General features: G+C 44.3%; 1 protein-coding gene across 3 annotated transcripts in view; it reads left to right on the forward strand.

The window, feature by feature from the left end:
- The first annotated feature begins 2,936 nt into the window (after positions 1-2,936).
- Positions 2,937-15,609, forward strand: part of ADRA1A (adrenoceptor alpha 1A) — a 74,009-nt gene continuing 61,336 nt past the window's right edge. Inside the window, exons 1-2 of one of the 3 annotated variants that reach the window (XM_035139288.2) lie at positions 2,937-3,462; positions 8,226-9,942. In XM_035139288.2, coding sequence (XP_034995179.2) covers positions 9,054-9,942 — 889 coding nt within the window. In that variant the 5' untranslated portion in view covers positions 2,937-3,462; positions 8,226-9,053. The remainder of the gene's footprint in view (positions 3,463-8,225; positions 9,943-15,609) is intronic. The other 2 variants (XM_035139287.2, XM_035139286.2) reach the window with 2 other exon arrangements.

Consider the following 15,609-nt stretch of genomic DNA (forward strand, 5'->3'; position numbering starts at 1 on the left):
CATTAATCCTATGTGCCAATCTGTGTAGTGAATTTATAAATTAAATCCAGTTCAGATCTGTTCCTCAGGATCCATGTGTGTGGATCACTTGATAAGCCTTCTTTCATCCAAACCAAACTCTGCCCCCAAACCACCAGATTCATGCATTAAGAACAGGAGATATAATGCCTACTGTTCCCTGCTTGAACCACATTACTGGCAGTAAACAAACTGATTCCCATAAGCACATTCATCATTTGATGACTGCAACATCCTATATAATAATGTCCATGTTGTCCCTGCGTCCAGATGTCCCGTGTGTCCCTGGGTCACTGCGCATGTGCCCCAGGGATACAGGGATTGGACAGCAGAGACTGCGCGCGCGCACTCTCCCCCCACTCTGCCTCCTCCAACCGCCGCTCCCGCCGGGGTGGAGGCCGGCGAAGGCCTCCTCACAACCCTCCCTGGCCGTGAGGAGCGGCGGTTGGAGGAGGCGGGGGGGGGAGAGTGCGCGCGTCCTTCCTGTCGGCGGCTGGGGGAGAGGAAGGAAGGAGGAGAAAGCGCCGCTTTCTCCTCCTCCGTTCCTGTCCCCCTGCCGCCGACAGCAAGGACGGGTCCCAGGGTTCGGAGAAGCGCTGCGCAAGCGCTTCTCCGAACCCTGGGATGTCTGCTTCCTGTCGGCGGCTGCGGGAGAGGAACGGAGAAGGAGAAAGCAGCGCTTTCTCCTCCTCCGTTCCTGTCCCCCTGCCGCCGACAGCAATGACAGGTCCCAGGGTTCGGAGAAGCGCTGCGCAAGCGCTTCTCCGAACCCTGGGATGTCTGCTTCCTGTCGGCGGCTGCGGGAGAGGAACGGAGAAGGAGAAAGCAGCGCTTTCTCCTCCTCCGTTCCTGCCCCCCTGCCGCCGACAGCAAGGACGGGTCCCAGGGTTCGGAGAAGCGCTGCGCAAGCGCTTCTCCGAACCCTGGAATGTCTGCTTCCTGTCGGCGGCTGCGGGAGAGGAACGGAGAAGGAGAAAGCAGCGCTTTCTCCTCCTCCGTTCCTGTCCCCCTGCCGCCGACAGCAAGGACGGGTCCCAGGGTTCGGAGAAGCGCTGCGCAAGCGCTTCTCCGAACCCTGGGATGTCTGCTTCCTGTCGGCGGCTGCGGGAGAGGAACGGAGAAGGAGAAAGCAGCGCTTTCTCCTCCTCCGTTCCTGTCCCCCTGCCGCCGACAGCAAGGACGGGTCCCAGGGTTCGGAGAAGCGCTGCGCAAGCGCTTCTCCGAACCCTGGGATATCTGCTTCCTGTCGGCGGCTGCGGGAGAGGAACGGAGAAGGAAAAAGCAGCGCTTTCTCCTCCTCCGTTCCTGTCCCCCTGCCGCCGACAGCAAGGACAGGTCCCAGGGTTCGGAGAAGCGCTGCGCAAGCGCTTCTCCGAACCCCAGGATTCTAGCGCCCGTTATTGAACGGGCTGAAAACCACTAGTCAAGTGATAACTAAGAACCAGAGGATGTCCTCAGCTTCCTTTGCCTCCTGAATTCTGGTTTAGCATTAGGAATGTCTAGGAATTGGAGCTTGCCTGGCTTTCAGTTCCTTCAGTTAATTTGTATTATTTTTATTTTATTTTTATTTGTACCCTGCCAATCTGATTGGTTTGCCCCAGCAAGCTCCCAGCATTAGCAAGATGCATCAGTTTGCATCAACATTCTTTTTAATGCAATAGTTGCTTATTGCCTAGACATCTGCTGGGAGGGCGTTCCATAGGGCAGGCACCACTACCGAGAAGGCCCTCTGCCTGGTTCCCTGTAACCTCACTTCTCGCAGCGAGGGAACTGCTAGAAGGCCTTTGGCACTGCGGCTGGACCTCAGTGTCTGGGCTGGATGATGGGGGTGGAGACGATCCTTCAGGTATACAGGACCGAGGCTGTTGTCATTGTCATTTCAGATTTCGAAGCACTCACTTTGAGTGCACAGAAATCCAGTCCCCAGTGGGACTCCAGTGGAGTTCTTCAGCCTCCCTTGCTAGGTGGAGCTGCCTTATTTCCAGGTGCAGGTTCAAAGAAAGAAGAAGGCAAGACAGTGTTTGTGCGAGTTTTAGAAGCTAAAGGGGAATCGATCAATAAGGCTTTTCATTACTGAGGAAAAGGTAGAGAACATGGGGTGCTCAGAATAAGCAGAATCAGATGGATGGTCTTCAGAGCACTAGCAATAGCTACCCCAATTTCTCTTCTCTTCTCTTCTCTTCTCCTAGTTTTCCTACTCAGAGAAGAAGCTTTTATTCTTTAAATGAATTCCTTTTTAAGCCTATTATCTTCAATCAAGCAAGTTCTTTGCTGGGGTAAATCAGGTGGGAGGGGCTGGCCCCAAATTGCATGTGTGGGTGACAACCACTTTAACACATTTTGCCAGCGAATGTGCACTGCAGTGCTGATAAGTAGGGGAGGTCACATTCATCTCGGTTTGCTTTTTAATTAGCATGGCACTTCCAAGCTGCTGATATTTTGAGGACGATTCAATCACATGGCAACAAATTCAGGCTGCTCCATTACAGCTGATAGGGAACCCGCTTCCCTGAAAGATTGGACGTTTGCGGCAAGGAAAATGCGCCGAGAAGAGTGGGGTGGCACTTGGTTGATACAATATTATCAGACCTTCCTGCAAAGAAGTCAAGAAAAATGCTCGATAAACAGGTCCTCTGAATGTACTCTATAGCACTGGCAAGAAAGATCGTGACAGTTTCCTCTGCGTAAAAAAAAAACCCAAGCTTTTTACAATAGTTCTAACATCACCCGCTCCGTTCTTTTTTCCTTTCCTGCATTTCCCTTTTCTTTTTTTGTATCACACGATCCCGGTGTGAATGTACAGGTCACAAACATTTCCCAAAGATTGTTGCTATAATATTATTTTACGTGGTTACGAGAGGCAGCTAAACAACCAGATTCTGTGATCGATTTTGCAGCTAATAGGTGGAGGAAAGGGAAAGAGAGGGAGGGAGAGTCAGCAGAAAGAGACGTTGACAACTGTCAAATGTGCTCTTTACTATGCTGCAATACGGTAAGAGACGGGAGATTACGGTAAAATCGAACGGGATACTACACAGCCAGCTGCATCCGCTCAGCAGCCGTGAAGTTGCTGCTTCTCCTTGACAGTGTAAAAAGCGGAGTATTATTCAGCTGGGAGGAAGGGGGGGGGGTCACGAAGCTGGCATCCATCCCCTCTCAGCCATTGGGACAGAGGGAATAAGTGTAAATGTGAGTCACCAAAATACATTGGGGGGGGGGTTGTAGAGAGTGCTTGCATGGTTTGGTTTTGCTTCCAAGCAGAATGTCCCACTGTGTGCTCGAGATGTCTGCCTGCCACCCTCCTCCCTCACGCGCTCTGCAACAGGAGGTCTGCAGCCCTTCAACTTGAAGCGAAAGGAGAAGCGCAGACAGCTGCTTGAAGAAGGTGGTCGGATCCAGAGACCCGCGTTCCCCGTTTGCATCTTCCAGCTGCTTTTTTCCCAGGTAATGCTGACACGATTTGTTTGTCCGTTTGGGGTTTGTCCACCTTACACCCATTCGCAATTTTCTCATTTAAATTCCCTAGTCCCCCAATAGGCACTGTTGTTGTTTATTTAGACTTGCTTAGACTGGTTTAGACCGCTACTGGGATTTGGTGCATTTTCTCTTCCCAATTTTGTTGGGGGGGGGGGAGGGAATACACTTAATGCTCCAGTTTTCCAACTTGTTATGAAACATCTATACAATTTGAATGAAACTGTGTTCATTATTTCTCATCACTTCCCCCTCAATAATTTTTACCTCATAACTTGAGCATCCTAGAACTTACCATTTTGATACACTTTTTCTTTTCTTTTCTTTTCTTTTTTTTTAAACAAGGAAACAGCCCAAGAGGCTACTTTGTGTTCATAAATTGACATTTTAAAACTAAAACTGTAAACTACTACCCTAGGGAAAATTCAGCAGTATTTCTCTCTCCTGGTAACTAGCATGTGTGAAGAAGAAGGAAATGAATTTTTTCCTGATTGTAAATTGTTCTGTTTTTAATACTGAATTTTAAATTGTTGTAACCTACTCTGGGATCTAATGGCCCCAAGTGATGGTCGTAGTAACTTTTATTATTATTATTATTATTATTATTATTAACAGAGAGACTTGTAGCACTCTAAAAACTAACAGATTTATTCTGTCTAGAACCTGTTTCATCAAATGCTCAAATTGTTTCCTCAGCCAAAATATGTGTGCCTGAGTACACATGTGGACATCCATGTACAGCCGTGGGGTGTGTGTGTGTGGAGAGATGTGAATGTTGGGGCCAAAAATCAGGAATTATACAAGTCTAATTGATCTGTACCAATTTTATGCAAAGCTTAAATGTATACATTGCCTAGATGCAGCCACCAATAACTAGCTGTAATATAACTTTCCAAGCTTGTCTGTGTTAATTTCATTCCTATTGTGGCTCAAAAATCTCAGGTCTCAAGTCCTAAAATGAAGTAGAATCTGTGAGGTTTAAGATATTGTTTCCCAAAAGACAAGCAAGTGTTGCATACTGGGGAATTGGATAATCACCAGTTACAGGAGGCATTGTGACCCAGTTGATACCTGATTTTTGTGTTCCCAACCGTATAAATCCTACAAAGATTGGGTCCAGCTCTTCTGTGACTTATTTTATCTGCATTAGTCTTAGTAGAAGCCTTTTGGGAAAGTTGCAGATCAGTGACAGAGGACACATTTTGCAATGCAGTCCAGTCCCTGGAATTTCTAAGTAGGGCTGGAAACTTAGGCAGTCAGTACAGAGCAGACAATATTGTGTGTATATTGGTCTCAGTTTGTACTCTGACATCTCCATGTAATGAAGAGAGAACTTGGGGAGCAAGACTAGGAAAGATCTCTGCCTGTGATACTGGGGAGGTGCTGCCATCTCTAATGGGCAATTTGGGGCTAAAGAGATGGATGTGTTGCATGGTCTGGCTCAGGAGAGACTTTGAAATCTCTTAGCAAGTGAGGGAAGAAAGCATGTTATACTTTCTGCTCCTGTGTTTATTTGTTTGGAACATTCAAAGCTTGTTATTTATTTAGTAAAGGTAAAGGGACCCCTGACCATTAGGTCCAGTCATGACCGACTCTGGGGTTGCGCGCTCATCTTGCATTATTGGCCGAGGGAGCCAGCGTACAGCTTCCAGGTCATGTGGCCAGCATGTCAAAGCCGCTTCTGGCAAACCAGAGCAGCACATGGAAACACTGTTTACCTTCCCGCTGTAGTGGTTCCTATTTATCTACTTGCATTTTGACGTGCTTTCGAACTGCTAGTTTGGCAGGAGCTGGGACCGAGCAACGGGAGCTCACCCCGTCACAGGGATTTGAACCGCTGACCTTCTGATCAGCAAGCCCTAGGCTCAGTGGTTTAACCCACAGCGCCACCTGGGTCCCTATTTATTTATTTAATTTTATTTAATACCCTGCCCATCTGGAGAATATGTCCTCTTTCCTTACTTGGAGAGGTGTGCATGCTGTTTCAATACCTGGAGTGTACACAACTATCATACAGAGTGAAAATCACTGTTTTCAAACTTCTTAAAATGCTTTTGCTGTAAACTATTTGTTATACCATTGTTTTAGTTTCTTAAAAGAGGGCCATTGGGGTTCACATGTACCCCAAAGTTATTCATTAGATATATGAATTCCCAACACCCTAATTATAGGCTCATTTTGAACATTACTTAACTCAAAGCATCTTAGGAACTGTAGTTTGTTAATTCAAATGTCTGCGATTGCATCCAAAGTAGCACTGTGGGAACAGTCCAACAGTGCAAGGATTTCTGCTTGCACAATGGAATTTCCTCCCTCCATTCTCCCACTGCACCCCCTAAATCTGTTCTATGGGTTCCCACAACCCTCCAGGGCAGATTTGGGGAAGGCATGGGGTGTACATGTAGGGAGAAGTGAGGGTTCATTGCACAAGCATAAATCCTTGTGCAAATGCAGGAATGGGGACCCTCCAGCCCACAGGCCAATCTCGACCCAGGGGTTCACCAAAAGCGTAGTTGGGGGTTGGCAAAGCCTGCTTGATTTGCTTCCAATTTGCCCAACAACCAGGCTTTGAAGCACTGCACAGAGCAGGAGGCCAGGGCTATGCAGGATCAGCCCCCCTCCAACACACACACATCTACTTATGTCAACAGCAAGTGTCCGTGCTTGAGCTGTGTATATGGGAGAGCACCCAAAAGCAGCACCAAGCAACTCCCCCCCCCTGTCCATCAGCTGATGTGAAGGGAGGACAACCCTCCTTGGTCTGGGTGTATTTTCTGCCTTCATTTCAGCAGTTGTTTCAGTGCAAAGTGGGTTTCAGGGAAACAGATGTTGAAACAAAGGGGGGCTGCCTGCTGGTGGTTTTTGAAGCCCCAACTTCGGGGCCTCAGAGCACCAAATCCTCTGGTGGTATTTGCAACATCAGATAATTGATAGATGGGTGGCCCCGCTCACCTGTCAAATTCAGCCCATGCAGACAAAACGCCAAATGAATGAGTGAATTAGATACTGCCCATAGTCTGACCAATTTATCCATTCAGCCCATTATTCTGCTTTGACTGGCAGTGGTCTCAATCAGAGTGGAGTCTTTATCATTAATGTGCTACCAGATCATTTTAAGTGGGGGATGCCAGTGATTGAACCAGGGGTCTTCTGATTTTGCTGCATCACTGAACCACAGTGCCCTTCTCTTATGTGCAAGGGCTGGTTGTGGCCACTCATTACTCAGTGCTGAAGGTATTCTACATATGGCACAGAACGATATCTGAGTATTGATAGTGGGGTCATCCCTACCCTCTTGTCTGGGCAAAACATTGGCTGTAAAAAGAAAATGCAGGCTGGAAAAATCCCTACAGAGTAGCCATGGCATACGCATATCTAAGAACTGAATCAGTGTAAAATCTATCTACCCCACTATTTATGCATATGTGGGACTATTGCTAATGTGGAAGAAGAGAAAGTGGGATATCATTGTAATTCCAGTTGCTAGTCTACGTTACAAATCACTTTGAGCCTGTAGTGTGAAAATGTCCATAGATTTGTTCTCACTGTATAGCCACAAGCTTTTCTGTCTTCATCAGATGAAATAGGAAAACACAGAGAGACTTCTTTTGAGATATGTGGCATTGTCCCTGTATTGAGACTGCAGGTTTGTGATTGAGAAAAGCACCAGGCAGCAATAGCATTCTTGCACTGAGAGTCAGAAAGGATGGTGTAGCGGGGGGGGGGGGGGTTGACTCCCTGCCCCATTGTGAACACTTGCATCCTTCTTAGCACCCTCCAGCTAGAGGGCAGCTGAGAATGGTGCAATAGGTCTGCCCCCTGGCACCTGTGGGACCAGCTCTGCTTTTCCAAGTGGTGCTGCTTGCCGGGAGGGTGCCCTGGGTTGTTGAATCCTTCACACGGAGCCCTCCAGCTGGCGGGCAGCTGAGAAGGAGGCAACAGGCATGCGCCCTGCCCCTGCTAGCAGTGCCACAGTGCTGCATTCACAGGGACCAGGGCACAGCTGTCATGCAACTGGAGGATGCCATGAGAAGCACTCAAAAGCTCATGCACCCTCCCTGTGAGCCCAGCACTGCTTGCAAAAGCAGCACTGGGTTCGCAGGACCAAAGTGCATGCCTGCTCACAGCACCCCACAAGCCCAGTACAGTGGTACCTCTAGTTACAAACATAATTCGCTCCCGAGGTCTGTTCTTAACCTGAAACTGTTCTTAACTAGAGGCGTGCTTTCACTAATGATTTCCATTCTCATCCTGGGGCAAAGTTCTCAACTCGAGGTAACTCTTCCAGGTTAGCGGAGCTTGTAACCTGAAGCATTTGTAACCTGAGGAGTTTGTAACTCGAAGTACCACTGTATGGGTTTTGTGAGTCTTGCAAAGCAACACTGGGCTTGCGGGGCACCGTGAACTCACCCCGTTTTGCAGCAGTGGGCAGGGGTCCCTCCTGTGGTGTGCCCTGGCCCTGCCCCACAGTGTGCACTGCAAGCACCCTGGTGTGCACCTGCCCCGGAGGCAGGTGGGGGATGCTCCACCATTGATCAAAAGCAGTGGGGTTGAGCAACAACACCTACTGAGCAAGCAATATACTAGTAAACAGCAGCTAGTGCTGCATATGATAAGGAAAACTCAGTCGAGTTGATTCCCAGTTCCCAGAAAACCTTTGCAGTCAGGACATTACAGCAGCTGGTAGTCATGGCTTTTGAAATAAGCTTCCTTTTCTTTATTTTCTTATTTAGGAGTTAGCATATCTATCCTGCAAGGAGCACAAGAAGAAGAAGTCCCTGTTTGGACCTATGACCAAGATTTGTTAATAAGCCTACATCCTGGAGGCAGTTGCACAATGCTGAGAATCTTACGGCTTCAGCAAACTTTGTTCCACATCTCAAGATTGTGATGCACATCTCTGATGATAACAAAAGCAAAGCTTAATTGGAAACATCCTTGTGGTCTTCCACTATTCCAACTTTAAACATATTTGAAAATCAAGTATGATAAAGACCCAAATAAATGGGAGAAAAGAGCATGTTCCTGCCATTTGTGTCTAATGAGACAAATTTAAATGGACACACTTCAGATGTTGATGGCCTTTCCACGAACTCAGACATTTTCCTTTGCTACAAACCCAAACATTTTTCCTTGCTTAGTAGCATAAAGCATTCTGTAACCTGATGGCTCTTTTTTTAACAACCCAACAGAAACTTGGAAATAGATCTTTGACCCCTTCTGCAATACTGTGTCATCAAGCATCCCACAAGGTCCAGAGAACACCAAGGAGAGTGTCCTAAAGAGAGTCTTCCAAATTGCAGCAGCATTTTTTATTTGGCCTAACTGAAACAGATGCCAAGGAATAAATGTGGATTTTCAAATAAGTTTCCCAGTCTGGGGTGTCCTTCCAGGTTCTGCATTTATAAAGCAAGAACCACATTTCCAGATAGTTTTTTTAATCAACAATGTGGAAATAAAGCTTCTTGCAACACTACCAAATATTTGTTCTTCGCTCTTTCAAAGAAAGGGCAGAGTGAATCACAAACAACACTGGATGAACATTAACCAGTATTGATATAATGGCTTTGAACTCTGAGAACATCTCTGCGTCTGACTGCTTCAACTGCACCCAGCCGGTAGAGGGAGTAAACATTTCAAAAGCCATATTATTAGGTGTTATCTTGGGGGGGCTGATTGTTTTTGGAGTCCTGGGTAACATTTTGGTTATCCTGTCAGTAGCCTGCCACAAGCACCTGCAAAGCGTAACTCACTATTACATTATCAACTTGGCTGTGGCCGACCTCCTATTGACTTCTACCGTCCTCCCTTTCTCTGCTATTTTTGAGATTTTGGGGTATTGGGTTTTTGGGAGGATCTTCTGCAACATCTGGGCAGCTGTGGATGTTCTATGCTGCACAGCTTCCATCATGAGCCTTTGTGTCATCTCTATAGACCGATACATTGGGGTGAGCTACCCGCTAAGATATCCAGCCATAGTGACTGAAAAGAGGGGCCTCCTAGCCCTGCTGTGTGTCTGGGTACTGTCCCTTGTGATATCAATAGGGCCCCTCTTTGGCTGGAAACAGCCAGCTCCAGAAGATGAAACCATCTGCCAGATCAATACTGACCCTGGTTACGTATTATTCTCTGCTCTGGGCTCCTTCTACCTCCCCTTGATCATCATACTGGCAATGTACTGCCAGGTGTATGTGGTGGCAAAAAGGGAAAGCAAAGGACTGTCTTGTGGCCTGAAAACAGAGAGGTCCCAATCGGAGGAAGTGACTCTTCGCATCCACCGCAGAACCATCACAGAAACCACTGGATCAACACCCAGCACCAAGCACAAATCCAATTTTTCCGTGAGGCTCCTGAAGTTCTCCAGGGAAAAGAAAGCAGCTAAAAGCCTGGGAATTGTTGTGGGGTGCTTCATCCTCTGCTGGCTTCCTTTCTTTATAATCATGCCCATTGGTAAGTCAAGCAAATGCATTTGGTCACAAAGAGGGTGGGGTTGCGCAGCTATTGTGGTGAATTGCATTCATGTCCATGTTTCTGCATCAGATCCTCTGGTAATAGTAAATAAGATATTTGGTGTAACTCTGGAACAGTTAGGGAACAAATTCATTGAGGATAAGGCCAGTGATTTATTTTTAGGGGAAAAGGTGCCACTATTCACCATGGAGTTGCTACAGTAAGTGCCACACTTTTAACATTTGGGGGGGGGGAACGGTGCTGGTGCTGAGTACCCTTGAGTAGCCCCAGGGGGGAAAAGGCACTGGTTAAGGCTATCTGTGGCTACAGGCCATCATGGCAAAGTTCCTTGAAGGCAATATGCTGCTGAACATCAATTGCTGGGAATTACAAGCAGGGTGAGTTTTGTCACACTCAAATCCCACTTTGAGGCTTCCCACAGGGCAACATGGTTGGCCAATACAAGAACAGGAAGCTGAACTGAATGGATTTTCATTTGATCCAGAAGGGCTTTTCTTAAAGTTAGACGTGGCAGCCACTGCGGCATTTTAGCTGCATGTCCTTCTCATTCACATCTAAATTGTGGTATGTGGGTTCTGTTTAGAAGGAGTGCACAGCAGAGGGCAGGAGTGCCAGCTTGGCCCTGTGACTGTGGGTACCTGGGGCCATGGGTGCCATGCAGCGTGCATGGCCCTGGCACCAAAATTTGTGGGTGCCCAGCCCCTTCATGGGGAATTTTGTGGGTGCTCAGGCACCCAGGGTCCCAGGGAGTTGACACCTATGGCAGAGGGAAACTGGGCTCTCCCTTTCCTTTCCTGTGGTCCATTATCCCATGCTCTTTTCTTTCCCAGCTTCCAGGAGCTGGAGAAAAAAGGGAAGGCACAACTTTACACAACTAACAATGGGGAAATGAGACAAGGAAAGGGGATGGTTCTCCTCCACTCATGCTTGGCCCCCTTTTGATGTCGGAATAAGATATCACAGTCTATTTGATATGTTAACAGCATGGGCATGTGATTGAACTGCTTTCATTGTTCTGAGTTTGACCCAATGAACGAAGGATGTGATTCTGTGCATGCCTATATAGGAATGAACCCCACAGAATGCTCTTGCTTTTAGTAAAGAGACCTAGGACCAGACTGCAAAGTATCAACTCTAGGGTAGATCTGTGTATTTTGAAACTAACCTGATATAACTAACTGGCTGGAAGCTATCCTCTTTGTGGTTTTCAAAAGTCCACCATTGCCAGTGCAGTACCAAATCTGACTTGGTACCTTATTCTAGTGCCTATGGAGTAGTGAATTTTCTTGATTATCTCAGAAGAAATCTTTCCTTGATAATCAATGAGTTTGGGATCAGACATCTGCTCAATGTACAATCTGTGTATGTCAAACACTCAAATAATAAGTCTGGATGCAAGCTGCTTAAGGGCTTACTCCCAATGCATTTGCATGGTCCTATTTTATCTATCTATCTATTTATTTATTTATCTATTTATTTAATAAATTTATACCCTGCTTGATTGCAAAAAATCTCAAAGCATTTACAAAAATACTTGCTTTCTCAACACTTGATGCTTATAGCTCATTGGACTGGAGCTAAAGTGATTTTGGATCTCTGAAAGCCAATTCACTCAGTGCTGTAAGCAAAAAAACATATACGTGTAAACCAATTCGGCTTGACCTTTATTTAATGGCCCCAATCCAGACATATCTGAAAGCAGCAGTTCTTGCAAATCCATTACCTTCTTGAAGAGATAATTGGCAAGGTTGTGAGCAGAGTGTACCTGCTCTGAGTTCAACTCCTGTCCCAACACATTAATTGTTTCTACAATTATTTGATTGGGGATAGAACTATGTGTACAATCGGGGCCACTGGATATGAGGAATCTCTCTTTTCCTCTGCCTTGGCCACTTGGATCCAGAACCTTGCTTCTGTATGTAAATCACCATTTACTGCTTTCAAAATGCACAGGTTTTTAAAATGGGAAGTTATATATAGTTACCTGAATGTTTAATACACAATGACTGAATTATCTAAATATGCTGTACTTCTTGGAAATGTCATATACTTGGTGATTATTTTTAGAAAAGGGGGTCTCTTGAATTTTGAAACTTGGAGACCTAAATATATTTACACACATCTAGCACACAGCTTTAAAAGGATCATCTGTGAAGTTATGTTTCTGATAAACATCAGACTTCTTCACATTATAGGTGGAAGGTGCTATATACAAGCAAACGAGTGGCATGCACCCATAATTGAGATATATGATCCTAACTGTGCTTATTTTAGATCATGGGAAAATAGAAGGTATGTTGAGTAAGTTGTCTCAGTCTATTCTCATTAGTATAATCATTACACTTTTAGAAAATCTGGGAAGTGAGCACAATGGAGATTTTCTCTCTGTTGTTTTTTTAAGTATGCCAACGGAAGAAAATACAGATTTCCACAAAACTAATTGCTGGTCAAGAACTATATGCAGATTTTTCTCCTATTTAGGGAATAGTCTGAATGAAGAAATTGCTTACTAATCCTGGATATTAGATTAGTTCTAGTTTAAACTTTTTAGAGCACTAGAATTGCCAGCAGGCTAAATCCTTTGGTGTGGCCAAGTGAACTGCTGTTCTTTCACAGGGAGGGGGGAAATTTAACAGCTTTGAAATGCTGTACAGTAATGTTCTGTACAGTGCTAATGCCAAGTATGATTGAACAAGGCTACTCACAAGTGGTCAGACTCAATTAATTTTAAAGAAATGTTAATCTTCTCTCTTCCACTCCGCACTTCTTATTTGTTCATTGGCTTTATGATTTTTGTGGCTTAGAGATCCCAGGGCTTGGGTGCTTGGGAGGGTGGAAGGACACTTAAAGGAAGACTCTTAATCTCAGGGTTGTGGTTTTGAGCCCCACGCTGAGCACAAGATTCCTGCATTGCAGGGGGTTGAACTACATGATCCTTATGTCCCTTCCAATGCTACAATTCTGCGATATAGTATATCTGATTAAACTGTCCTGAATAAAGTCAGACAGAAATGATTTAACTCTAGGTACAGTTCCTTGGTGAGTAATTGAGTTCATTATTTTCAGCTGAGAGTATACATAAGTGTTTTCTGAATTATTTATTGATTTTAATTAATATTCAGTTGTTTGGCATCCCTGGGGTATTCACTCTGTGATTTTTGTTTGTTCATTTATCATCTCCTCATCTATCTATTACAGAAACACCCCTGAAAAAACATGTAACATGAATAAATATTCATGTCCCCCCCCCACAGAAAAGTACAATTAAGCTAATATTTTATTTGAAAAAATATTTTATGCAGCCCCGTAGTTTTGCACCATCTTAATCACAAAGCAGAATCATATGTGCCTCCAACAAGATGAAATAGGATTTTTTGGTTCTTTTTGTAATACAGGAAGAACAGTTCTAATCTGGATAAGCTTGTCTGTTGATTGACAATTATCAGCTACCAGTAAATTTCTTAAAGTGATCATTTCCTTATAATTCAAGGTAAAGGAAAAAAAATACAAGTTATTGAGAAATATTATGCTAAACAACCTGCCAGCCTGAGAAACTTATTAACACACATAAGAATTAATGTAACTTATCAAAACCCACTTACACTGCAATCCTCTGTGTGTCTACTCAGAAGTAATTGCCACGGTGTTCTATGAGGCTCAATCCCATCTCTACCAAGTACATTTAGGACTGCACAAAAACATTTACTTCTAATAAGTCTAATTTGAGCATATTTATTTCTTCATTTCACAGATGCTCGCTTTTATAGGCTTTACTAACAAACAATTGATATCCATTGACATTTACAAATGAATTGGCACAATCATTGTGTGTATTTTCATGTGTAAGCCCCATGGAAGTGGGCAGGAAATATAGAAGGGCAGGGCAAAAAAGGGAAGCTGCTTTATACCATTGGTCCATCTAGCTTGAGATTGCCTACACTGACTGGGAATGTTTTGTAACATATAGATGTTATCAAAATCGCAAAGTAGCACCCATTCACTATCCAATTGCAAATAATTCAGAGTTGGCTTCATATAAAGTTAAATGATATCTAACAATTTTTGTTTTTATATCGATTCCAACATTTCTTTTCTGATATTTTCATATTGAATTTTCTGATTTCAATGCTGCATATATATTTTGCCAACACATACATTTAGATAGCGCCCTCCCAGACATTCTAATATGATACCTTGTTGATAAACTGAATTGATGATTGACAAAGATGGTTTATACTGTAGCCATAATGATTTCCAGTGGTGTCTGTAAGTTTGTTTGTTTTTTCAAGAAAGACAGCTGCCTTTCAATTACATGTTTTCATTTAAACACACAAGGAAGCTTAGAAAGTGAACAATTCAGCTATTGAATCCAAAAAGCTGTAATCACATTTCATATTTCATTCTTTAGAACAATCATTGGACTCTGACTAACAGTTTGCGGACAAGGTTTGCTCTGCTCTGCAGAAGGTAAAGTCCTGAACAGACTAGCTTTCAATGCCCGGGCTGTAATGATGTTGGAATGCTGGTTGCCAAACAGCCACAAACATACCCAAAAAGGATTAGAAAGAGAAGGAGAGACATAACATTCTCCCTTCTATCTGCTTACATGGAGCCTGCAATCAAGCTGTTGCCATAGAATCCTTGGGTTGAGCTTTAAGAAATCTTCCTCAATTTGAAACTGACCTCACATCTTTGATCCCTTATAAGGGCAGTTGCCCATGGTTTGTGTCCATCTCTTTCCACAACTCCTGTGTTATTTTAGAATCACATCGTTAGTCTTTTCGGAGTCTTTTTTGCCCCTTTTGTAACACAGAAGATTGAACTTAACAGTCAGACTAACATGATGAAAGCTACCCCATTAGAAATAACTGGCAAATGTGACCCAACCAACAAGCACAGAGTCCCATAACTCGTTTGCAGGCTTCTCATTAAGAGAGACATCAACAAAGTGAAGCTGTGTTCTTAAAAATCACTGATTTTGGAATAATCCTATTGATCTTTAAAAACTTCATACAGTACTACAATGTAGCCCATTTGCTCACTCTCCCCACTGAAAGACCCTCCTTGCATGTAGCTATCCTGAGGCAAAGCAGGCATTGCAAGGGAAGCCCTTTTCAGTGGTGGCATCCAGATTCAGGAATGTGTTGGCCTGGGACAGAAACCTAGGTTGTTCCTTTTACCACATGTGGTGGACATGTATAATTAAAAACTACTGGGAAATGATCCATAATGAATTTTTTAAAAAATGTTTTAAAAAATCCTTCTCTAAAAACCCAGAAGCATTGTTGCTGGGGATAATAACAACAGAGAGAAACTTGTTCCTCTACGCAACAACAGCTGCACCTGTATTACTAACTCCAAAATGGAAAACAGATAAGGCACACAAAAAAGAAAAAGAATGGCGTATCAAATTGTTAGAATACGTGGAATTAGAATTAGAATATGTGGTATTACTAACTCCAAAATGGAAAACAGATAAGGCACAAAAAAGAAAAAGAATGGTGTATCAAATTGTTAAAATAAGTGGAATTAGCAGGGATGACCACTATAATAAAATCCACCTCTGTATTGAACTTGCGGCCTTCTGTATGCAAGGCTTGTGTACTGACTTCTCCATACTACAGTCGAACCTCCGTTTACGTAACC

Source organism: Zootoca vivipara, chromosome 15 (assembly GCF_963506605.1).
Source record: "Zootoca vivipara chromosome 15, rZooViv1.1, whole genome shotgun sequence".
NCBI lineage: Eukaryota > Metazoa > Chordata > Lepidosauria > Squamata > Lacertidae > Zootoca > Zootoca vivipara.